Raw genomic sequence first — 26335 nt, 5'->3', positions numbered from 1 at the left:
TGATGGAAATTTATAATTACAGTTCAGCCAAATTACAGCTGTGTGTAATTTTACATATCTATAAAAATCAAAATAATACATAAATATTTTATGAAATACAGTCTTCAGTTAACAGATCTAAATTATTGTTGTGCATCTTTGTACATGTGCTGTTGAAAAAGACTGTGTAGAATCATGATAACTTACATGTAAAATTTGTCATGCACTAGTCCAGGAAGATCTAAACATGCTTCTTGTTTACATTAACATGCTTCCCTGTTTAGATCATTAAGCTCCATTCTTGGAATGGGACAGAATGCACATAGACAGGGCATCCCTTGTACTGAATGACAGCACACAGAGTGTTCTGGGTTAGGAATTGTTTTAGATTTGGGAATATTTGCATATGGCTAATGAGATATCCTGGGAAAGGAAGTCAAGTATGACCACAAATTCATTTATGCATCATATACATGTTAGCTATATAGCCTGGATATAATTTCATGCAAAACATTTTTTAGTTTTTCTACCATTTTGACCATCACTTGTCATATGAGTTCAGAATTTAGAACATTCCACATTTTGGTTTTCATATCAGGACTGTTCAACCTGTATAAACAGGAAAAAATTAAGAATGGGGAGAAACAATCTAATGGCTTCAGATTTTAAGACTTATTCCAGTAAAAGATGAAACTGAGTAGACTAGAACAAGAAAAAATTGTTTCCTCTCAAGCAAAGACTAAAGCATGGGTCCATAAAGTTTTTGTAACTTTAAAGGATACAGAAATGAAATAACTAAACATTAGGAAAAGAAAACATTACCTCAAGAAATTAGGTAAAGAATTGTAAAATTTAAATGCCGGAAAGAGGCTTATAAACATAAAAATTGAAATTAATAAAGTATTACTAATAATTTTTGTGGAATTTCTTCATATCTGACACGCTATTTCCAGGCCTTAACTTGGTACTGCTCTCACCTTCTTTCATGAAGAAGGAAGGACCCAGGCGATGAGGCAGTTTGCTCACGGATCACAGCTCAGAGCTCTGGTATCCCCCCATTCTCCACCAGACCCATCACCAGGTCCAGAAGACAGGCATCTGCACTCATTTTCCACCTCTCTCCTTGGGGCTGTGCTAAAAGTGATCTTTGTGGAAACAGTGCTTGACAGTTTGAGCTATTTAATGCCTTCCCAGCCTGAACATTGTTTTGTTTTTTAAATCCGTATACCTTTATAGCTACATAAAAATAAACTATGCCTAAATCTACAGTTAACATTTTAATAAGCTGTAAATAAACTCTGACATTCCTTCTGATAAACTGTTTTGTTTTAAACAAGTTTATTACAAACATTTGTCTGAGATAAAAATGTATCTGTTTAATTTTTTTGTTGTTTTGTTTGTTTATTTGGTTGGTTGGTTAGTTGGTTGGTTGGGTTTTTGTTTTGTTTTGTTTTGTTTTTCAAGACAGGGTTTCTCCGTGTAGTTTTTGGAACCTGTTCTGGATCTCGCTCTGTAGATCAGGCTGGCCTTGAACTCACAGAGATCCACATGGCTCTGCCTCCCAAGTGCTGGGATTACAGGCGTGCATCACCACCACCCGGCTCTGTTTAAATTTTCTAATTTGACAAACAATTGTTTATATTTATGGGTAAATTTTAAGATGTTTAAGTACATGTATATGTTATGAAATCCATATATTAGCCATAATTCATATCCTTCACCTTATATATGTTGTTTCTTTGTTTTCTTAAAATCTATTTTTAATTCATTTTCAAATTCCTGTTAACTGAGGTCGCTGTGCTATTCAGACTTCCAGCACTCTGTCTTCCCAGTAACTTAAACTTTTGTAATTTTACCTGTGTTTCACCTTTCTGTCTTTGCTCTGCCTGTTAAAATCAGCATACTGCTTTCAAGTTCTTAACATTAATATTTTTAGATTTACATAGTACCATGTAGACTCATCCAGTTTGCTGAGGATACATTTCATTTTTTTGAAAAGCTCAGTATTCCTTTGTGTGCCACGTACGTGTTTATTCATCAGTGGATGCGTGTTTAGATGTTTCCCTTCCTTTGCTGTTGTGGAAGATGCTGAGATGAACATGGCAGTGCAGAGTACACCAACACACTGGATTCAGTTTCTTTAAGACATGTAACCAGTAGTCAGATAGCTGGATCCTTTGATAATTTCGTTTTTAGTTTTATGAGGGATTTCCATACTATTTTCTAAAATGACTGTACTAACTTATATTTAGACCAACAGTGTCCAAGCTTCACATCATCATGACTGGCTTTGACTATTTTTTTTTATTATTGTCTCTGTTGAAATTATCTATCCCCAAACCTCAGCACAAAAGCATAGGAATTGAGGAAACAGGCAAATTTCTTTTAAAAGTCTACAGTTTTCTTACATTAACAGTTGTAGTGTGTATAATGTTAATTTTTTTCTTAGTGCGCCCTTTCATCTAGTAGCATAAATTGAGATTCAACTTATCTTGAGTGGAAAGGATGTTCATATACAAGCTACTTTCTGGTGTGTGTGTGTGTCCAGGTTTATTTACCCATAGAAAAGAAATACTGTTTCCAAAAGACAATTCATTATCAATAATAAGAATGACCTGATTATTCAGCCACCTTCAGTTCATCATGCCAACACTATAAAGTTAGCACTACACCACACCAGCCACTGTTCCTGGCTTGCTAGCTGTGTGTCTATTTATTTTCACACATGTGTATACATATGCATGTATAATATATGTGCAATTGCACATGAGTATAAGCAAGCCTTATGTACTATATACACATGTATATACTCTTGTTCAAATGTGTATAAACACATACATTGTTTTCATAAAATAGAAGCTATCCCAAATTCATTTTGTGCTTCGACTTGTATTTTCAGTTTCACTCTGCTTTTAAATATATCTAGGCAAAAATGAGGTCTTGTCAGCTGTCCCTGAGCGCTCTTCCATTATTTGTGTCATTATTACTGCTGCATAATCTGATAATAAAAAAACATGGTACTGTAACAAATGACTTCCCAGCACTGACAGTTACTGCAGTGACATTTCGGTACTGATGGGAATTTTCCCAGCAAGCTATCTGGCCAGGTTTACATAAACTAAAAAGGAAATGGTTGCCACTGTTCACATTAAATGCAAACTGTTTGCTGTAACTTTGTCTCAGTTTCACTTTGCTATAAAACCTCTTTCATTCCTAGATGGTGAAATTTCATCTGTTCTACATTGAAAAAAAAAAAGATATTCTGAAGTTTCCTGTGTGTCATTCTTACTTCTACCTTGATAGGGGCTTTAAAGGATAATACTTTTTAAAGTTGTGTTAGGTTTTGATTGCTTAAATTTTATGGACTTTTAAATTTTTATTTCAGGGAGAGGCTTGTTATGACTTTTTCCCAGTGGACTGCTAATAGAAGTTAGCTTGTCTAGCCCATGTGCTAGATGCTGTCAGTATCAGACTGCCTTTGACTTTCACACTTCTCTGGGGACTAGTAATTGTTGTGTTCAAACAGCCTGTAATTGTGATCCCGCTGGCTTTCTCAGTACGCTTCTGGCTATTAGAATCATTAAACAACTCAGCACCTGTTAACGGCATTGTAAATATTCAGCCCTGCTTGTGTGCAGGTTAAGTCCAATATAGAGAAATCTTACAGAGCTCAGACTCATAAATTAGAGTTTCTGACAAGTCAATTATTGTGAAACTGCGTTTCTCTGTGAAAGAAATGAAATAGCATGCTGACAAAAGGTAGGCTTTCTGTTTGTAGCAGAGGAAGATAATGACTTGACGATTAGACACAGTGAGCACGAAACCGCACTCTGCCCGTTAGCTGTAATTAAACAGTTGTATAAAAATCGCTGTTTAAATAACCAGTAAATTATAAATTTTGTACTGTGGAGAGTACAACATGAAAACAGACCTTTTTAGTTAGCTGCCACATGCTTTTTCAAGTTAGTAAGTGATTATTGAAAGTAATGATATGTCCTTTTACTTAAGTTAGAAACTGGGAAGTAACAAAGTTCACTTATATGAAGAATGGGAGCATGTTGTGCTCCCAATCAGACATCTCAAAATGTTGTGATTCCTAAAACATAATTGTGTTACATTTATATTGTTTTATAATATCTCGCAAATTATGTATCTAATTATGGAAAATATACTCTATAGAATTTTTTTAAATGTTTTAAGTGATCTTGCCTTCAGACCCAATATTAAACCACAGAATGTGTTTTAGAAAGGTCAATGAAGTTCAGTTCCTTGGACTGAATTGTGCTTCCAGTTGTACCAATGAGAACTTTGAAAACATTTAGAAAAAAATAGGAATGAGTATCAGTAACAATTTTAAATATTTCCTGTTAGAATAAGTTGATTGTTCAGTGGGTTGGATTGTGAATAATGCTTTGTGAAATAATTTGTATTCTCAGAGACAGCATGAATTTGAAGTTTTTTCTCTTAGCAATTGATTTTAAGTAGTTACAAAGTGTTTCCTTCCACTACCACCACCACCACCACCACCACCTCGCTGTTATCTGGAGGAAATTAATCTTCAAAAACATGTAGAAGCAAAATTCACCACCAAAACAAAATTATAATGAATAAAGTAAAATAAAATGAAATATAGTGAATGAAGCAAAATTTTTGTTGAAAACCTCTATCTTAAGGTGGTTCATAATTGATGGCCTTAAATATTTTTACATCTAACATTTTTTTTTTTTTTTTTTTTTTGGTTTTTCGAGACAGGGTTTCTCTGTGTAGCTTTTGCGCCTTTCCTGGAACTCACTTGGTAGTCCAGGCTGGCCTCGAACTCACAGAGATCCGCCTGGCTCTGCCTCCCGAGTGCTGGGATTAAAGGCGTGCGCCACCACCGCCCGGCACTAACATTTTTATTATAGTATAAAATGTCAAGTTGGCATTCCACTTAAATATTCAGGATAACAATTATTAGTGATAACAGTATTCGTGAGCTTTTTTCATTGAATAACCTAATAAACTTTTAAATAAAAATGGAATGTTAATTTTTGTTTCATGGTAATAATGTTTTCCATAAGTTTAATTGTATGAAGAATGTTTTCTTAGTTTAAAAGGATTCTACTCATGCATTGTCTTGCATGCATTATTTTTAATTCAGGAATAACTATTAAACTGAATTGGTGCACACAGTTGTTGATCGTATTGGGAAAGTATATAGGCTTAGCAAGCCCAAAGAATGTCAAATACAGAGGGAGTCCTTACATTGCAGAAAATATGAGGTATCTTATTTTGAGGATTAAAATTAGAAGATAAACAGATTTTGATAAGCTGGAAATTTATATACTTGTAATACTTCAAGTATCCACAATTTTTTATTATTTTATCTTTTATGTGTATGATGTTTTGTCTGCATGTATGTTTGTGAACCATGTGTTTGCATGGTGCCTGTGGAGGCCAAAGGGGTCTTCATTGAAAATGCGACATTGAGGTTTGTGCAAAGAGGCTATCTGTTTCAAAAGCAGTAGTCTTTCCATGAACAAAAAGTTACTGTGTCTTGTTTCATGATATTTTGCTAAACAAAAATCTAATCCTTTACTGGTTATTCCTCAGTGAAGACTTGGATGGATGTAGACATTTCAAATTCTGATGTCTTCTGATTTTCAGTGGAGACACATTGTAGTGCTCTTCATCATTTGCACTAACTTCTCTTTCTATTTAAAATTTATCCTGACATAATTTTAATCCCTCACTCAAATATCCTTAAATAATTTTTAACTTTTGGTGAAGTTTAAAATGTCCCTGCAAGGATCCATCCCTGGAGCATGAGCTGGCTTTTTGGAGCCCACTCACTACCTACACACTACACCTTGTACAGCCTTGATGGGGGGAGGGGCTTGGACCTACCCATGGAAGCCTTACCTTGTCAGAGGAGGTAATAGGGAGTGGGTTGGGGAGAAGGCTAGGGGGGCGGGAGGAGGGGAAAGAGGGGGATCTGTGGTTGGTATGTAAAATGAATGAAAAATTTCTTAATTTAAAAAAAAAAAGTTCCTGCAAAGAGTCATCTTTGCAGTGCTTCTCTACCCTCTGTGATGGTGATTTCATATGGGCCTCTTTCCTTGGAGGTTGTTGACAGTTGTTTCCAATACTGTTGAAATATAGAAGTGGCCATGGTGGGATTTTAGTGAAAAGAGTCTGTAAGCCTCTAAGACTACTTTCAATTTCACTCTTGTTCTTCCTTGGAACAAGAAGAAAGGTAGGATATTATATATGTTCTCCATACTGATTCCAGTGGAATTTACTGGCAGGGATTAGGAAATTACCCTAACCGTAACTTCTTGTAACCGTAACTTCTTGGTTTCTTCCCTGGTACAAACTCCTTGTGGTTAGGGATTTGCCTTTCATTGTTGCAGTGAAGAATGAATGATCAGATGATTCTTACAGCTTTTATTTGGATAATATGTAGAGCTGGGCTTTTGTGTTTTTTGTGCATTACAAAGTAGAATTCTTTATTTTAGCTTGATGATTTCCTTTCCAGACATTAGATCAGCGTTTGTTGCATAAGCACTAGGAGAAAAATTTTCAAAATTTCCTAGAGGCACTCATCTACCACTAAGATTAGTAGTTCTGATTGTTTTGTAAAGTTGTTAAGGGTGAATTTTATAATAAAAGGGGAGTGTATTTGTGTGTGTGTGTGTGTGTGTGTGTGTGTGTGTGTGTGTGTGTGTATTAGGGTCCGAGAGAAGCCCCCAAGAAAGAACATCAGTCGTGTATGCAATTTAGCAAGAGCATTTATTTCCAACATATAGGGGAATTCCAGGGAGGTGGGGTTAATCTGGTGAGGAAAGATTAGTCTGGGAGCTGATTCATTGGAGGCTGTAGTGGTTAGGGGCCCAGTGGTGGTGGGGGCATCTAGTGTCTGGGGGCTTGTTGAAAGAGGGTAGGGAAAGCTATCTTTAGCAGAAGTGGGGGAGGTCACCTGCTGAGCCGGCAGGAGGCTGGGGGGCACCTGTTGATTGGTTGCCTCTAAGTTGTGCTTTTCCTGAGAATTGCTTGCTCAGCTCTTGCCTGTTCCAGTGAATGGAAACTAAGGCCTGGTTCATGTCAGGGCTGCCAGGGGAGCCTGTTAAAGCCCTGGTTTGGCCACCCAATCCTCTCATTTGTACACACATATGTTTATTATATGTGATTTCAGCCAAACTTTGCATTTCACATTTTCTAAATTCAGAGTATAAGGCTATTTTGGAATAGATGGATCATCTATCATGTTTTTTCGGGTGATGTTACATTTTATCTGCCTATTTTACATATTTTAAATGTGTTATCTTTTTCATTGGTGTTGGCAACCTTTAGTATTGGGCCTTTGACCTATAAAATGGGAATGTTAATCGTGTTTAATTTTTCATTACATTTTTTTATTTGCTATAAATTCATGCTTTTAAAGTTCTGAAAAGATCATAAAGCTAATGTGACAATTCTAGTAAACACATCTTGAAACTGACCATACTTTTTTCCTAGCTACTACAGCTTGGGTGACGTCAGCCAGGACTCCATGAACAAGTTCCTGTCACAGCTGATCGAGAAGTCTCTGGTTGAGTTGGAGCTTTCCCACTGCATTGAAGTTGGAGAGGTGGGACTTTCAGCCAGCTTTTGCCAGTGTGGGACCTGGGCTTGTGCTATTGAAGTTTGGAACAAATCTGCTACAGTAGCAACCACAGTGAACTATTACTGTGAGGAATGAGGATCTCCCTGTACATTTCACTTACCTTGTTTTTTCTTTATTTGAAATAGGATAACCGCAGCATAGAGCCACTAGCTTGTGGCCGAATTGCCTCCTATTACTATTTGAAGCACAAAACAGTCAAAATGTTCAAGGACCGTTTGAAACCTGAGTGCAGTATTGAAGAATTGCTTTCAATTTTGAGTGTGAGTTTTACATTACTGTGGTTTATATATTTCATACCTTCTCTTATAATTTGCAACTTACATTGTTTCCAGGTCTGAAAATTTTACCTGAGAGTGTTCAGGGGGCGGTCTTCCTTCCTTCAAACAAGGTTTCTTTCCGTTTTCATATTTAGGATAATCTTGCAACAAAGTTTAAGGTGGACTCTGCACAAGGGATGAAGGTCTTACTCTGCCTGCACCTTCAGTAACTAAGCTGGCTGATCAGTGAGCTCCATGGATCTGCCTGTCTCTGCCTCCAAGTGCTAGGGTTACAGGTTTGTGCCACCATGTCTGGCTCTTTACACGGATGGGAGGGATCCAAAGGAAGTTCTTGGTGCTTATATAGCAGGCACTTTACCTACTGATCCACATCCCTCACCCACTATAGTATTTTCTTAAGTTTAATTTTGTCAGTGAGACAAAAATTAATTTGGGGCTAGAGAGATGTCTCAGCAGTTAAGAGCATTTGCTGCCCTTTCAGAGGACCCAAGTTTGGTTCCTAGCATACACATCAAGCAGCTTATAACTTCATGTAACTCAAACTACAAGAGATCACACCCTCTTCTATCCTCCAAGGGCACTCACACCCAAGGCATACATGTGTGTGTACGTGTGTGTGTACATACACATAACTATACAGACTGAGCAGGTTATATTTATTTATTTAGAAATATGTATATAAATATATATGTAATAGCAGTTAAAGAAATAGAGGCCATGAATTTGAGAGACAGCAAAGGAGGAGGTGCATGGGACTAGTTGGAGGTAGGAAAGGGAAGGGGAAAAACAATAGAAATATTTTTTTAATTTAAAACATGAAAAAAAATTTTGGGGGGGGGGTTGTTGTTTTTTCAAGACAGGGTTTCTCTGTGTAGCTTTGCGCCTTTTCCTGGAAAAAAATTTTTAAGGATGTAGATTTTTTTTTTTAAGTTAATCTTTTTTTATAAGAAAGAGAATTTCTCACTTCTTAAGCTTCACATATTTGTCCTTTGGCTTTTATTTTGTGTTGATCATAATATAGAAATTAGGTTAATTGAAATTTCTTCTTTTCTCAGAAATGTCACAGTATGAACAGATATGTTAGAAGATGACCATAGAATGAAAAAAGAATATGAAAATATTGATTCACTAAAAGCTTTAAAAACATATGAGCCTGTCAGTTCCCTTCAGCCATTACTAAGGAGGTTTCTTAATTGCTTACACCTTTTCTACTGTGGGAGAATATAAATATATAGACTTTTACACTCAGCCATGTATGTGTTTTCCTAAAATAAACTGGAATTCATACCATCTATGTAGTCATTTACGTATTACTTTCTACTTTTCTGAAGAAACAGGATTTCTTAGGAGTAGAAATGTAATGACTTTATTGCCTTTGTAGTATTTACCAGAAAAGAATTTTTTCTTTCAAAAGTAAAAAAATATTTAATCAGATCACCTTATCATATTCTTTCTCTCAGTATTTTGGAACTTACCCTTTCACTTTTCAGTATTGCATAGTAGAAGAGTGTCATGACTGGTTTAAAACAATTAATCTGTTAATCCCATTTATATCTTACCTTCTAATTCCTACTCTGTCCTTTTCCTCTATGCTCAGGATGCTTGGGATGAGCTCAGTAGTTTTCAGAATGGTGATTCTGTTAACACCTTTCACCAAAGTATAGAGGCAACAAGAAGTTTCAGAATTTGCAGGTGACACTAAATCTTGTACATAATTAAAATTAATAAAGAGCTTTGCAGAGAGAGATTGCATTAAAAAATAGTCATATCAAAAATGGTTTATTCATTACATCAGTGGTTCTCAACCTATAAGTCGTGACCCCTCCAGGTGGTCAAAAAGCAGATATCCTTCATATCAGTTATTTACATTACAATTCATAACAGTATCAAAATTACAATTATGAAGTACCAACAAAATAACTATGGTTGTGGGTCACCACAACAAAGGGAGCTGTATTAACGAGTCAAAGCATTATGAAGGTTGAGAACCACTGCTCTAAATGTTATTCTTTGTTCTCCATGGTCACTCCAAGGTCTCCATGGTCCTTTTAACCGTATATTATATGTTGATTTTTCCTTTAATTGTGTATGTATCAAGTGTGAGGCACTTGAGACCAGGATATGAAATCATCAGCAATACCATAAACTTCATACTTCATAGATAAACTGTGATCTGTGGCAAAATGACACTTAGATATTGCTAAAACTGGTCAGAGCACTGCTTGTTATCAGAAAAAAAAATTTAAAGACAAAACAAAATGCATATTCCTTCTTCCATGTTAATCTACAGGGGATATTTGATGTAGATAGTTCCGTTGGCCTCACGTTAGAAGGACTTATAGAGTACACCAGATGGCCCAAACTGAGTGGCTAAAGCCTCTCAAAGTGGACTTTGGATCACTGTGTGTGTTGTCTGAACAGAAATACTTTCACTCTTGTGACATGTTCATAATTGGGAAGTGATTCTGTTAGATCTTACAACTGTAAATTCAAATCATCACTTCTGTTGAGATATATTGTAGAACAAAGACATAAACTTTCAAAAGAGTCAGAGTAAGTCCACTGCTAATGAACTAAAATAGAAGATAGAAATGTGTTGAGACTAGGATTATTTCTCTGTAGGTCAGGGAAGGCAGGGCTGCATCAAAATTGGTCCTACCTGATACATGCATGTCTGTTCTGTCTGTTTGCCCTGTAGGTACCTGCTTTAGGGATATTTTTACCCTTCAGAATGTTCTAGAGGTTTTTCTTTTGAGTGATGCAGCCTGTTATATTTCTAATGATAATTTCTGCTGATTATTACACCAGTCTGTAAAAACTTTTATTCTAACACTGTAAAGAAAAAGACCCTTTTGAAGTTGACCAGTTGGCTTATACTTTCCTATATCATTGTCTTTAAATGATAATAAGAACCACATTTTAGATATAAGGCCAAATTTCTGTTGAGACTGTTCTCCTCACTAATCTTATTCCATAGTAGAAACACAAAAAAAACTATTTTCAATTATCTGCTATATGCTTTGCACTTTATATGTATTATTTAAAAGCCTCACCAACCTCTTCTGGTATAATCATATAAATAATGGAAATTAATTTTAGTAATAATAAGCTGCTTCCTAGGCCATAGTAAGTAGTTCTTTAGGTCTCCCAAATAGCTAATTTTCTCTCCTAGACACATTTTATCTTATCCTTTAGGTCAATTCTATCTAAAAATAAATAAATAAATAAATAAATACTAAATTTTAAGATCATATAATTTTAAAAATAAGAGTTTTAAGATTATGTGTGATCTTGTAACGTAGATTGTAGGTATTGAATACAAATGTTAATCACTGGCCAAAATAATCATTTCAGTATTCCTTGTTGAAAACATATATTTAAAGTTTTAAACCATCTGATGCTATTTTAAAAAGATTGGGTATTTTATAAGAACCCTTGCCAAGCTTTTTTCCACACCATGAATTAATAAGCTTCATAATTAAGGCAGCTGCTTCACACCTCTATTGTTAACCAGTGACATTACATCTGTCCTGCTCCATTGATGCCCTCCTCCTACTTATTGAAGCATTTAGCAGTTTTGGCAACAGGGATTACAAAGCTTGTAGTTAGTAGTCTAATTAGGTATAAGTGAAAATCCTGAGGGAAAAGTACATTTCAAAAGTAATTGAAGAATCTCTTAATGATGCTGGCACAACTCCAGAGCAGAAAGTGTCCATCGTCATGGCACAGCAGGGTCAGGTTTGATGTGTTTCGTAGGTGTTTGGAAGGCAACTATTTTAAAACAGCAGTGGAAATGAAAGCTTTCAAAGCTGGGGTTTTATTTCAACATAGTTTTAACTGTGTGCTTCCTTAGGGTATTAATAGCTGAAAGAAAGCAAAAATATATTCCAAATGTACTTACCTTTCGGATTTCCAGGGCTTTTTTAATATAAGAATTATTTGTCTATTGGTGTTCCTGTAACTGCACAGAAACATAAAGTTATGCTTCTATATCAAAAACTTAGTGAAATTATCCTTGTTTATATCAAGCATAGGACTATATGCATATATGTCAGTTATTTTACAAATTGTGAATCTCTTACTTCCCCTGAAAGATTTGAATAAAAGAACAGATTTCATACATTAAAATACAGCAATTCCAATGTTTTTAAAGTTTCAGAGCAATATAACATACATATATATAGATATATATATAGATATATATATATCTATATATATATATATATCAATAAATTTCCAGGTTTGGCAGTACTGCTTTCCTTAAAGCCATGCTGACTTATTACAATGGTCAGTGTATAACTCTTTCATCAATTGAACAGCCTAGTGCTTAAATCTTGTCATTTTTGTAGTACAACTACAAATCTTTTGGTATCGAATTACTAAAACATGTTTCTCCAACTTATAAGGTAGTTAGAAAAATAAGTGATAATTTTTAAAGAGCTAAACTTAAAATAAGTTCAAATAACAAGCCTATTGTAAATAATACTCTGGGGATGGTCCTAGCTTGTAAAATGAAAGAGTTCGTTAAAGGAAAGAAATGAAAGGAAGGTTAACTAACTGTGGACACCACCAACCTCCGTGGCCTTCCATTTCCACCTAACCTCGTGGCAGTCACAAGGTCCCATCTGCTGCTCTTTGTCCCATGTGGGGAATCCTGATGTGATACATTCCAAGGTTTGTGAGAAGAGCGCCCCTACCCCTCAGCCTGGGGGCGCCTGGCATCTTTGGAAGAGGCACAGATGGCAAATGTCTTTTTTAAAAGTATCTTTTTATTCTCTTCATCCTTTACCCTTGAGACTGCCTTTATTCTCCATTATTTCTTAACTTCTACCAGCATTCTAGATTTACAAGCTTTCTTCAACCAAGTGAAAAGAGTTGTTTTCCTGGTAAAAGATGTCAGTCTGAGATGAGTTTGTTACCATTTAGAAGACCAGAGTTCTTAACCTATTAGGTTCTGAGCATATGATCTATGTGATAATACCTGGAATTTGTCCTGGGTCAATTTTTGTTCATTTTTATTTTCTAATTACTTTTGGTTTCCCAAATGAGTGCACAGAAAAGAACTCTCAATTACCAGTATTCCAAAAGTGAATGAATTTTTTATTAAGGCACAATACTTTGTAATAAGGCACAATTAAGTTAAAATACTAAATTTTGAGTAAACTTAATCTTTCTTCCATAAACATATTCAACTTTCTTATTTAAAAAAAAAATTAAAGACTCATCCTTGTCTAATATGACACAGTATGGAAAAATCATAATAAAATCTAAGTTCTACCCAATCCCAAGAGTCAAAGCAATATTAGATTCAGGTCTCCCAGATAACTTATGAAATGTACTGTCTGCTTTCTCTTTGATGTTTTGTTCTGTTTTTTTCTGTTTATGCATATTATTTTATGATTTTATGTAAATTTGCAAAGCATGTAAAAATCATTTGCTCATAACTTTCTTAGCCTAAACTGTCTATAGAAATACTATATTATTGCTTGTTCAGATTTCATAAGTGTTCTTGTCCAGTACTGACCCTAAATACAGCTGAGTAGTACCAAAGAAATAGAAGACACACACCTGTATTTTAAAGGAATTTGTGCTAGAACAAACGAACTTATGGCCATAAAGGTTTGTGTTTGTGTCTGGCATTGCTGCTCAATACTACTTTAACTGTGCATGGTAAGTGTTCAGTCCAGATCAAAACATTCAGAGCAAAGACTTGCTGACATTGTCCTCTCTGAAAACCAGAGTTCCTAGCCTGGCAGAATTGGGTCACATGCACATGGGGTTATCAGAGCACATTTGCCCTGGGTGCTTCTACGTAGTGGGTTGTAAATGTCTTGAAAAGACTAGGAAACTCTGCAAACTTTCTTTCCAAAGGTACCCTATCATGAATTATTTGACAAAGTGTACTTTTAATAATTTTGGTTTTTAAAAAACAACTTTATGAGTTATAATCCACCTTATTGTGTCACTCACCCATTTGAAGTATATAGTCAGAACCATTCAGTCATCTCCACAGTTTTAAGACATTTTATTGCCCCAGAAAGAAACTGTATTGCAGTCATTCCCAATTTCTGCCCTTCCACTGTTTCCCTACAGCTTCACCTTAAGCAGTCTGCCTTCTGCCTGTCTTTGTCTAATACGTACTTTTTCTCTTCTGATCTAGCTACAATTATATATCCGACCACCTACATACATACCCCTAGTCACATATGCTTTGGCAACTACCACTCCATTCCTTTCTTTTTATGAGATCAGCTTTTATAGATTCCATATATGAATGAGATTCAGCAGTGTTCATCTTTCTGTGCATGGCTTGTTTCACTTAAAATAATGTTCTCTCGATTTATCCATATTGTCACAATTGACAATTTATTTTCAAACCTGAATCACGTTAATATTTGTATGCTATATTTTCCTTATCAGTTCATCATTTGATCAATAGGAGACCTAAGTTTATTATGTGTAACATGAATTGCTAAACAGTCTTATTAATTAAAAAAAAAAAAAAAAAACCAGAGCCAGACATTGGAGTGAAAGCTGAAAGATCGGAGAAGCAGATCAAGCCAGCCACAAGTCATTACCTCTATGAAATCCTCAGTCTCAAGAGAGAAGAGTTCCTGTTTCCTCACGCTTTATATACCATTCTGTGTCCTGCTTTATATACCATTCTGTGTATTACTTCCTGGGGTTAAAGGCATGTGTGCTTCCCAGTACTGGGATTAAATATATGTGCCACCAACCACTGCCTGCCTCTGTTTCCAGTGTGGCCTTGAACTCACAAAGATCCAGATGGATCTTTGCATCCCAGGTGGATTAAGGGTGTGTGCCACCACTGTCTGGCCTCTATATCTAATCTAGTGGCAGGCTCTGTCCTTTCATCCTGAGATGTTTATTAGGGTACACAATATATCACCCCAATTATGTTGTGAATGAGCTTTGGTAAACATGGAAGAGCATATATCACTTTATACATTGATTTCATTTTTTCTGGTTATATACATACAAGTGGGGTTGCTGGGTCATTTAGTAGTTCTGATTTTGTGAGACGCTTCTATACTATCCTGCATAATAGTTGTGCCAGTTCACATTTCCACCCAGAGTGTATAAGATCTCTCATTTCTGCATACTGCCACCCAATTTTTCTTCTTTTTAACAATAGCCACTTTTATGTTATAGGGGTGTGGGGGCTCATGGCTTTGATTTGCATACCCCTGATTTTTAATCATGCTGAATATTTTTGTATACTCATTGACCATTTATATGCCTTCTTCTGGGAATTATCTGTTCAGGGCTTTGCCTGTTTTTGTTTTGTTTCGTTTTTTAATTCCTTGAGAATTCCATGCACGTAGATATTTTGATCATATCTTAACCTTCCATGACTTCCCTCCTAAACCTCCTCAATATTACTCATATTCCCCCCCCCAGCTCCATGTAATTATTTATTTTTAATGAACCACCAAGTCCAAAGTTCATGCTTTACAAATGCTCATGGGCATGTGTGAAACCATCTACTGGAGAATAGTTCACCTATGGGGGCCACACCCTTCCCTATCCCTTCAGCTAGGGTGATGCCTTAAGAGCCCTCCCTTATCTATGCCAGGATTTTGACTGGCTTGACTTTATTCAGGTAACCACAGTCATCGTGAATTCTTGAGTGCAACAGCCTTGTCATGTACTGAAGACACTGTTTCACAACAATCCTCCCCAAACCCTGGGTCTTAGCATCTTCATGCCCCCTCTTCCGTGGTGTTCCCTGGTCCTTGAGGGTAGGGAGTATACCATAAATGCCTTGTTAGGGGCTGAGCACTTCATAGACATTTCTTTTCTGCATTTTGACAAGTTAAGAATCTATATTAAGACTTGACTGCTGAGTTTCTCTGAAGAAGAATGAGAATTAATAGTCTGTCTGCCATTGTGGAAATAAGTATTTAGAAGGCAGTTTGATACTAATTTGGCAAAATAATAATAGCACCTCCTCTCCTCTGGCCTCTGTAAGTTTCCCAAGCAATAGGTTCATGGTCAGATTTACAGTAGCAGGCATTTGTTTTCTCTGGTGGAGAGGGCCTTAAATCCAGTCAGAAATGGTCGCCATAACAATCATACCACTGTTGTACCCAGGGACTTGTTTTTTCAGGCTGGTTATTATGGTAGCTTACAGGATTTACAGTAAGACTGTTGGTGACTTTTCTTCCCTTGCTGCCTGGATGACCCTTCCTGGTACTATGAAAGCTACCCAGCAGGGAGTAAGGCAAAGAGCATGGTGTCTTTAGCAACAGGGTCTTACTATCAGATTCTGGTAGGCAAAACGAATAGCATTTTTCTTCTTCTAGTGTAGTTTGCAAGTATTTTCTCTTATTCTGTCAGTTGTCTCTGTATTCTGTGTTTTATTGTGATTATTTTATTTTGACTTGGATTTTTTCGTTTTTTGTTTTGTTTTATTTTTGTTTTTTCTTTGCATAAGCTTCTTAGTTTAATATAATCATATTGTGCATTCATTGCCTTTGCTTCCGAGGTCATATGAGAAAAATTGCCTAGACCAGTATCCTGGAGCTTTTTCTTTTTTTTTTTTCTTTTCTTTTTTTTTTTTTCCCACTAGTTTCATATTTTAAGATTTTATGTTTAAGTCTGTAATCCATTTCAAGTTGATTTTTGTGCATGGTATGAGACAAGTGGACATATTTTTTTCCTCAACACCATTTATTAAGGAGACAGTGTTTTGTTTTTTTTGTTTTGTTTTGTTTTTCATTGTTCTTGGTATGTTTTTTATTCTGTTGATTTTGAACCTATGGAGATGGCTCCAGGCTGTGTCTGTGTTTTTTCCTACTTGTACTCTTGTGTTCTGTTTAGGTTCTATAGCTTTGTAGTATGTGCTAGGTCATGTCACATGATCCCTCTAGCCTTGTTCATTTTGCTCAAGCTTTGGCTATTCTATTATTTTGATTTTTCCATACAGATTGTAGAAATTTTTTCCTGTGAAGAATATCATTACTATTTTGATAGAAATTGCATTGACTATGTTGAATGCTTTGGATGATACAAATTTCCAATACATGAACAGAGAATCTCTTTCCATCTTTTATTGCCCTCTTTACCTTCATTCATAAATGTTTTATAGTGACCATAAAGAGATCTTTTACCTCTGTAATTATCTTTCTTCCTAAGTATTTTAATTTTTGTAGCTATGAGATTATTTTCTTGATTTTTTTTTTTTGATAACTTGCTATCATGGCATAGAGGTGATTTTTGTATAATTATTTTTTTAACCATGCCCCTTTTTGTTTTGTCTTTTATTGAAAAATACATTTTTTCTCAAATAATATATACTGATTTATGGTTTCCTCATCCCTCTACTTCTCCCAGTTCCTCCCTACTTCCCCTCCCATCTGATCCACTTCTTTTCTGTCTCTCATTGGAAAAGAAACATACTTCTAAGGAATAGTAATAACATTAAACATAATATAATAAAATAAGATAAAACAAAAACAACTCATTGTCATTGAATACAACAAACAAACAGAATGAAAGAAGCCCAAGAGAAGGCACAAGAAACAGAGACCCACTCATGTACATACTCGGGAATTCCATAAAAACACTATAAACTATAATGTACTCAGATCTGGTACAGAACTGTGCTGCCTCTTTCTCTGTGAGTTCATATGAGCTTTGCTTGTGTTGATTTAGAGGGCCTTTTTTCCCTTGGTGTCCTCTATCCCCTCTGGTTCTTACACTCTTTCTACCTCCTCTTCAGTAAGGTTCACTGAGTCCTGAATGGAGAGATTTGGTGGAGACATCCCATTTAGGGATGAGTATTCCAAAGTCTCTCACTCTTTGTAGTGTATGGCCATTGGTCTCAGTATTTGTTGAGTCTGCTTTAGGAGAGAGGTTCCCTGATAATCGCAGAACAAGATCTTGACCTGTGAGTATAGCAGAATGGTATTAGGAGTCATTAGAAGTATTATTACTACAGTTTTGTTTTTTAGAAAAATAGTATTTGCTTTTACTCTTGGTCCCTGAGCTGTCTAACCTTGGGTTCTTAGTTACTGGGTATGGGTTCTACTCAGGAAGTAGGCCTTAAGTCAGATTAGATAATTGATTGGTTATTCCCACAAGCTTTGAGCCACCATCGCAGGCAGGACACCATTGTAGATCAGAGTGTTTTTTGTGGCTGGGTTGATCTTTATATTTTTCTTTTGATAGTGTGCAGGTATCTTCCTGTACCAGAGAAGCTAGAACATAAGGGTGAAGGTTCTTTGTAGGCATTGATACCAGTTTGACTTCTCCATGTTAATTAAATTGTCTTCAGCAATTGGGCCTTGCCTTCAGTTTGTGGAAAACAAGCTGTGGTCTTGTCAACAGCCTGGCTATTATGAATAGAGGAGCAATGAACATGGTTGAACAAGTGTCCCTGTGGTAGGATGAATCGACCTATGGATATATGCCCAAGAGTGGTATATATGGATCTTGAGTTAGATCTAGTCACATCTTCCTAAGGAACTGCCATACTTGATTTCTGTATTAGCTCCCACCAGGAAGCGCATAAGTGTTTCCCTTATTTCACATCTGTGCCAGCATGAGCTGCCATTTGTTTTTTTGATCTTTGCAATTCTGATGAGCATAAGATGAAATTCCAAAGTAGTTTTGGTTTGCATTTTCCTAATGGATAAGAATGTTGAACATTTCTTTAATCATTTCTCAATTTCAGTTTCCTCTTTGGAGAATTCTCTGATAAGGTCTGTATTCCATTTTCTAAAAGAGTTATTTGTTTTCTTGATATCTAGGTTTATTTTTTGTTTTTTGTTTGTTTGTTTGTTTGTTTTTTTAGTTCTTTATATATTGTGGATATTCGCCCTCTATTGAATGGACAGTTGGTAAAAATCTTTTCTGATTTTGTAGACTGCTACCTTGCCTGAATGAGTGTCCTTTGATGTACAGAAGCTGTTCAGTTTCATAAGGCCCCATTTACTAATTGTTGATCTTAGTACCTGTGCTAAAACTTTTCTGTTCAGAATCTTTTCTTGTGCCAGTGAGTTCCATACTGTTCCCAAATTTTTCTCTTATCAAGTTCAGTGTATCTGTTTTATGTTAAGGTCATTGTTCCATTTGGAGTTGATTTTGTGCAGAATTTTTAAATATGGATCTGTTTATATTGCTCTACATGCAGCCATCCAGTTTGACCAACAGCATTTGTTGAAGAGGCTGTCTTCTGGGCTCTCTTTCTAAAACTCAGTGTTCAAGGGTGTGTCGATTTGTGTCTGGCTCTTCCGTTCAATTCTCTTTATCAACGTGTCTCTTTTCATGCCAGTGCCATGTTGTTTTTATTACTATACCTCTGTATTACAGCTTGAAATTCGGTATAGTGATACCTTGTAGCAAGAATTGTTAGAAGAATTTTTAATAAAAACAAACCTGGAGCTGGGTATTGGGGTGAATGCTGGAAGATCAGAGAAGCAGAACAAGCCACAGCTACCTTACCTTGCCAATTCTCAGCTGATCCTGTTTCCTCAGGTTGGAAGCTTCTGAGTCCTCATCCAGAATGAATCTCAGCTGAACTGTGCTGCTTAAAGCCTAAAAGCTTAACCGGGCTCCAGCTCCTCGTCCTCACACCTTAAATACCTTTCTGCTTCCTGTTATCACTTCCTGGGATTAAAGGCTCACTTCCTGGGATTAAAGGCATGAGTAACCATGCCTGGCTGTTTCCAATGTGGCTTTAAATTCACAGAGATCTGGATGGATCTCTGCCTCCCAACTGATAGGATTAAAGGCGTATATGCCACCATTTTCTGGCCTCTATATCCAGTGGCTGTTCTGTTCTCTGACCCCAGATAAATTTATTAGGGTGCACAATATTTTGGGGAACACAATATCACCACAGTACCTCCTATAATTCTTTTGTTATTCAAGATCTATCCTGGGTTTTTTGTCCTTTTGATATCTGTGAAGAGTTGTGTTAGAATTTTGATGGGAATTGCATTGAATCTGTACATTGTTTTTGATAGGATGGCCATTTTTACTACATTCATTCTACCATTCCATGAGAACGGGAGATCTTACCATCTTCTGATATATTCTTCAATTTCTTTCTTCAAAGACTTGAGGTTTTTATCAGACAAGTCTTTCAGTTGCTTGTTTAGTTACCCAAGATAGTTTGTATTTTATTGAGACTATTATGAAAGGTGTTCTTTTTCTAATTTCTTTCTCAGTCTGTTTGTCATTTGTATATAGGAGGGCTATTGACTTTTGCTAATTTTGTATCTTGCTACTTTGCTGAAAGTGTTTTATCAGCTATGGGAGTTTCCTGGTGAAAATTTTAGGGTCACATATCATCTACAAATAAAGATACTTTGACTTCTTCATTTCCAGTTTATATCCCTTTGATCTCCTTCAGTTGTCTTACTGCTCTAGTTAAGACATCCAATACTATATTGGATAGATATGGAGAGAGTGGACAACTTTGTCTTGTCTTGATTTTAGTGGAATTGGTTTGAGTTTCTCTCTATTTAAAGTTATTATTGGCTATAGGCTTACCATAAATTGCTGTTATTATTTTTACATATGTCCTTTTTATCCCTAATCCCTTCAGGACTTTTATCGTGAAGGGATATTGGATTTTGCATCTAATGAGATGATTGTGTTGTTTTTTCTTTCATCTTGTTTATTTGGTAGATTACATTCATTGATTTACATACGTTGAACCATCACTGCATCTCTGATCTGTGATCATGGTAGATGAACTTTTTTGATGTATTCTTGGAGTCGGTTTACAAGTATTTTATTGTATGTTTTTGCATTTATGTTCATAAGGAAAACTAGCCTATAATTCTCTTTCTTGGTTGAATCTTAATAAGGTTTGGATATCAGGGTAACTGTGGCCTTGCAAAACAAATTAGGCAATGTTCCTTCTGTTTCTGTTTTGTGGAACGATTTAAGGAGTATTGGCATTAAGTCTTCTTTGACTGTCTAGAAGAATTCTGAGCTAAAACCATCTAGCCCTGGACTTTTTTTGGTTGGGAAACTTTAATGAATCCTTCTGTTTCACTGGGGATTATATGTCTATTTAATTTGCTTATCTTATCTTGATTTAACTTTGGTAAGTGGTACCTATTGGTTGAAATATTAAGGTGCCCCCGCCTGCAGGGCTACAACGGGTTCTCGACCACCCTAAGGATGGAATGTAGAGACAGGAGATACAAGGAAATACACCAAGTCTAGATTCTGATCAAGGTGCAACTTTATTTTTCTCCAGGAGGTTTATATAGTTCCTGCAGGGGGGCGGGGGAGCAAGAAGCTGTCATGTTCATAAGGTGAGGCAAGCTAACAGGATATTTGTATAGGATGTTTACAGGGTAAAAGGATCAAGGGCTCTGACTCAATGTCCTGTTGCTAGGCAACCTGACTGTAAGACAATCTAGTTCCCTGTCTTATGGGGGTCTGTATTTTTCCACTAACTAGAGATTCTGTCCTTGTCCCTGACATTACGGCAACTCCACATAGTTAAAAGGGAGGTTTCTTTTGTGGGATAACTTACAAGATAGGTTACAGGGTCTGGAAAAGGTGAAGCGCAGTCCAGCAGTGTTCTGGAGAACTCTGCTCAGTCTATCTCCATCGTCCAGGATCCAGGAACCAAGAGAGCCCGCACATACGGATCTCGGGTCTTCAGGGCTCCTCTCTCGGCTCCACCTTCTAGGCATGACAGTTACCAAAGCCTTAATGGGGGTAGTACTTCCAGGTCAAAGCTACATCTCTCCTTTTTGTCTAAATAAGAAGTTTCTAACCTAATACAAGACTATATACAATAGGAATGATTATCCAATATTGTCCAGGAGTAATAAGGGATAATGACCTAGATAAGATGGAACTACAGCCAACACAAACAATATCAAACAAGAGACACATACTAAAATCCAGAGAAGTCTGGAGCATAGGTAAATGGCATGTTACAAAGATCATTCCAAAAGGTGTCCTATCCTAAAGAACCTAAATCTAATACTTAATATGTTCTATCTAAGATATTATATATATACTGAGTTGTAACTATAACTGTTAGTCTTCAATCTCATCAAAGACCTGAGAAGGAATATAATGATACCTGAGAAATGGAAGATGGATGCAAGCAACTTTCGGGAGTCTTGCAAGAGTAGACAGAGACAGCTGGCAGCCTGGACAATCACCTAATGTTTCTCAGCATTGTTGGTGCGTTCAAATTGGCTATAGGGCTAGAGTATCTGACAGACTATTTTCAGAAGCAGGAATTCTGAAAGACCATCTTACCCTGTCTTGGCAGAGTTCAGTAGTCACTTTTCCTTTTGTCCCACTTGTCCAGAAAGGATAGCATTCATACTGTCAGCAGTCAAGGCAAGGGCAGTTCTTTGCTCAGTAGGCCATTTTGTGCCAAGAAGACAAACTTCCAAATGGAAATGTCTTAGAAGCCCAACGTTCTCTCAGGATCAAATTGGTGCAGCCAGGAGCAATTGTGTCTCACGTCAACAGAATTCTAAGTTATTTAAATGCCATATTTTCTAGGTCCATGAAGTGTTTGAAGATTACCTGTCCATCCGACCTATGTATCTGTAATTCTGGATAACCTAACTAACATAACTATAGAGATATGACAAGCATAGGTGACTATAAATCTATAAGTCTTACCTACCTAAATAATCTAAGGACTAAGGCTTCATGTAAACAGGTAAATAGTCTGTAAGCAAATGTACGGTAAAAGGACAATGACTTCAAAATTGTGACAGTACACAAAATATCTTTAACAGAGCTAGGAATGTATAATGCAATATGACAATAATCCTAAATATATATCAATATACAAAATATCCTAAACAGAGGTAGAATATACATACAGTATGACAGATATAAATTTATATTTTATCAATATACAAATATTTCAAATAAGAGTAGAAATATATGTACATTGTAAAAAATGTACTTCTGAGCCGGGCGGTGGTGGCGCACGCCTTTAATCCCAGCACTCGGGAGGCAGAGCCAGGTGGATCTCTGTGAGTTCAAGGCCAGCCTGGGCTACCAAGTGAGTTCCAGGAAAGGTGCAAAGCTACACAGAGAAACCCTGTCTCGAAAAACCAAAAAAAAAAAAAAAAAAAAAAAATGTACTTCTGTATTTGTGTCAATATACAATTTATCTTAAACGGGAATATAAAAATAGTTTACATTTGTATCAATATATAAAAATCCATAACAGTGCAAATTATCTAAGGTTGCTATTTTACTAAATTTGTTTACTAGTATATACATAATCTACCATAATATTTTATACCTATCCATTCTACTTTTTTTGTTTGTTTGTTTGTTTGGGGGTTTTTTGTTTGTTTGTTTTGTTTTGTTTTTTGAGATACTCTTTGTTTTAGGAGAATACTGAATCTAATATTTTTTTCTACCCCCAACCCTATAACCATCATCCATAACCCTGAGAAACATGAAACCTTTGAGAGGGCATCATTTTCTTAGAATTGCTTCCTGCTGTTTAGGGGGTGATGGTATCTCTGTTGGGTTTTGTAAGAAAGCTCAGATAATTAAGTCTCAGTTAGACTAACTGTAGATTCTGCAGCAAGTCCCAGTGATGTGTACGATTGTCTGTAATTTTGGCTAGAAGTGTAGTATGATGATGAGTACCATGACATCATTCTGGACTGGGTAGAGTTGTTGTTGTTGGGGCCCCATCTTCCTTATGGAGACTTCAGAGATTGCTATTGGAAAAACTTATTTTTACCGTGAAAAACTTGAACATTATTAATATATCAAAATGGAAAGTTTGGATTTAAAGATGATATGACATGTAAGAAAGGATTTTGAGAAATCAAGAGTAAGCATGGAGAGAATTAGAATCTTGAAGACAATGTTCCCTTTTTATTGGTTTATTGTCCATTTCTTTTAGATTTTCTAGTTTGGTGGAATACATGTTTTTAAAGGCTGTCCTTATGATTCTCTGGATTTCCTTGGTGTCAGTTGTTATGTCCCCTTTTCATTTCTAATTTTGTTAATTTAGCTTCTTTCTCCTTTTAATTTGTTCGAATAGGGATTAGTCAGTCTTACAATTTTTCTCAAATAACCAACTCTTTGGTTTTATTGCTATTTTATTGATTTCAGCCCTGAGTTTGATTTTTTTTTTTCTTTGCCATCTACTCCTTTGGGATGTGATTTCTTCTTTTTGTTCCAGAGCTTTCAGGTTTTCTGTTAAGTTGCTAGTATGAGATCTCTAGTTTTTTTATTTATTTATTTTTTTAATGTTAGTGCTATGAACTTGCCTCTTAAATCACCTTCAATGTTTGGGTATGTTGTGTATTCATTTTCATTCAGTTCTAGAAAGTCTTTGATAGCATTTTAATATCTTTCTTGACCCATTTTTTCATTCAATATACAGTTATTCAGCATGCATGAGTTTGGAAGCTTTGTGTTATTTCTGTTGTTGCTGATATCCAGGTTTAATCCCTTTAATGCATGGTGATCAGATAGGCTGCAGGTTGTTACTCAATTTTCTTATATCTGTTGAGATTTGCTTTATGTCTCAGTATGTGGTCAATTTTAGAGAGAGTTCCATGAAGTGCTGAGAAGAATGTATACCTTTTTGTGTTTGGGTGGAATGTTCTGTAGATGTCAGTATAAGTCAGTTTGATTTCTAATATTATTTAACTCCAGCATTTCTCTGTTCAGTTTTTGTCTGGATGATCTGTCTACTGGCAAGAGTGGAATATTGAAGTCTCCCACTATCAGTATGTGAGGGTCATTTTGTGATTTAAGTTATAGAAGTGCTTTGGTCTTTTTCTGTTTTGTTTCATTTCATTTTGTTTTTTACAAAAGTGGGTGCTCTTGTGTTTGGGATGTAGATGTTAAGAATTACAGGTTTTCGCCGGGCGGTGGTGGCGCACGCCTTTAATCCCAGCACTTGGGAGGCAGAGCCAGGCGGATCTCTGTGAGTTCGAGGCCAGCTTGGCCTACCAAGTGAATTCCAGGAAAGGCGCAAAGCTACACAGAGAAACCCTGTCTCAAAAAACCAAAAAAAAAAAAAAAAAAAGAATTACAGGTTTTCTTTGTGGATTTTTTTTCCTTTAATAAATATGTAGTATTCTTCCCCTATCTCCTCTGATAGGGAAGTTTTGGCTTGAAGGTTATTTTGTCAGATACTAAAATGGCTGTACCAGGTTGTTTTTTAGGTCCATTTGCTGGAATATCTTTATCAACCTTTTACCTTGAGATGATACCTATCTTTGATATCGAGATATGTTTCTTGGACACAATAGAAAGATGGATCCTGTTTTCATATCCATTCTGTTAGTCAGTGTCTTTTTATTGGGGAATTGAATCCATTGATATTGAGAGATACCAATGACTAAAGGTTGTTGATTCCTGTGGTTTTGTTATTGTTGATTCCTGTGATTTTTGTTGTTGGGGGGTGTGTGTGTGTGTGTGTGTGTGTGTGTGTGTGTGTGTGTGTGTGTTTGTGTTTCCTTTCTTTTGACTTTGCTGATCTGAGATTATTTATTCCCTGTGTTTTCTTGGATTTAGTTAACCATTTTAGTTTGGAGTTAACCTTCTAACACCCACTGTAGGACTGAATTTGTAGATAGATATTGCTTGAAATTGATTTTATTATGGAATATCTTATTTTCACCATCTATGATGTTTGAAAATTTTGCTGGGTATAAGAATCCAGGGTAGCATTTGTGGTCTCTTAGTGTCTGCAGCACATCTGTCCAGGCACTGCTGGCTTTTAGGGTCTCCATTGAATCTTCAAGTGTGATTCTAATAGTTCTGCATTTATATGTTTCTTGGTCTTTTTCTCTTGTAGCTTTTAATATGCTTTTCTTTTTCTGTATGTTTAGTGTTTTGATAATTGTGTGGAGGGGATTTTCTTTTCTGGTCCAGTCTCTTTGGTGTTGTGTATAGGCATCTCCTGCTTCAGAGAAATTTTCTTCCATAATTTTATTGAAAATATTTTTTCTGTTCCTTGGACTTTCGTTTCTTCTACTTTTTAATTCCTATTATTTCACAGTGTCACAGATTTCCTGGATGTTTTGTGCCAGGGGATTTTTAGATTTCACATTTTCTTTGACCTATGTACCTGTTTCTGCTATCATATCTTTAATGCTTGATATTCTTTCTTCCATCTCTTGTAGTATGTTGGTAAAGCTTGTTTTTTTAGGTCCATTTGCTGGAATATCTTTTTCCAACCTTTTACCCTGAGGTGATGTCTATCTTTGATGTTGAAGTATGTTTCTTGGACACAACAGAACTTTCTTTTTAATTTCCTAAATTTTTCATCTCCATATTTCCCTCAGTTCAGATTTTCTTTACTAATTCTATTTCCACTTTCAATTCTTGAAAAGTTTTATTCATTTTCATCTTCTGCTATTTTCTGTTTTCATAGATTTCTTTAAGGGATTTATTTCCTCTTAAAGACCTCTATCATATGCAT

At 36.0% G+C, this 26335-nt stretch overlaps 1 protein-coding gene across 2 annotated transcripts in view; it reads left to right on the top strand.

The window, feature by feature from the left end:
- The window catches only part of Ascc3 (activating signal cointegrator 1 complex subunit 3), a 342822-nt gene that overhangs the window by 236107 nt on the left and 80380 nt on the right, over positions 1-26335 (top strand). For both annotated transcript variants that reach the window (XM_059272425.1, XM_059272426.1), the window contains exons 35-36: positions 7477-7588; positions 7750-7884. In XM_059272425.1, the coding sequence (XP_059128408.1) occupies positions 7477-7588; positions 7750-7884 (247 nt within the window). The remainder of the gene's footprint in view (positions 1-7476; positions 7589-7749; positions 7885-26335) is intronic.

This window comes from Peromyscus eremicus, chromosome 8b (assembly GCF_949786415.1).
Source record: "Peromyscus eremicus chromosome 8b, PerEre_H2_v1, whole genome shotgun sequence".
Taxonomy (NCBI): domain Eukaryota; kingdom Metazoa; phylum Chordata; class Mammalia; order Rodentia; family Cricetidae; genus Peromyscus; species Peromyscus eremicus.
This window is presented reverse-complemented; position numbering and strand designations above follow the sequence as displayed.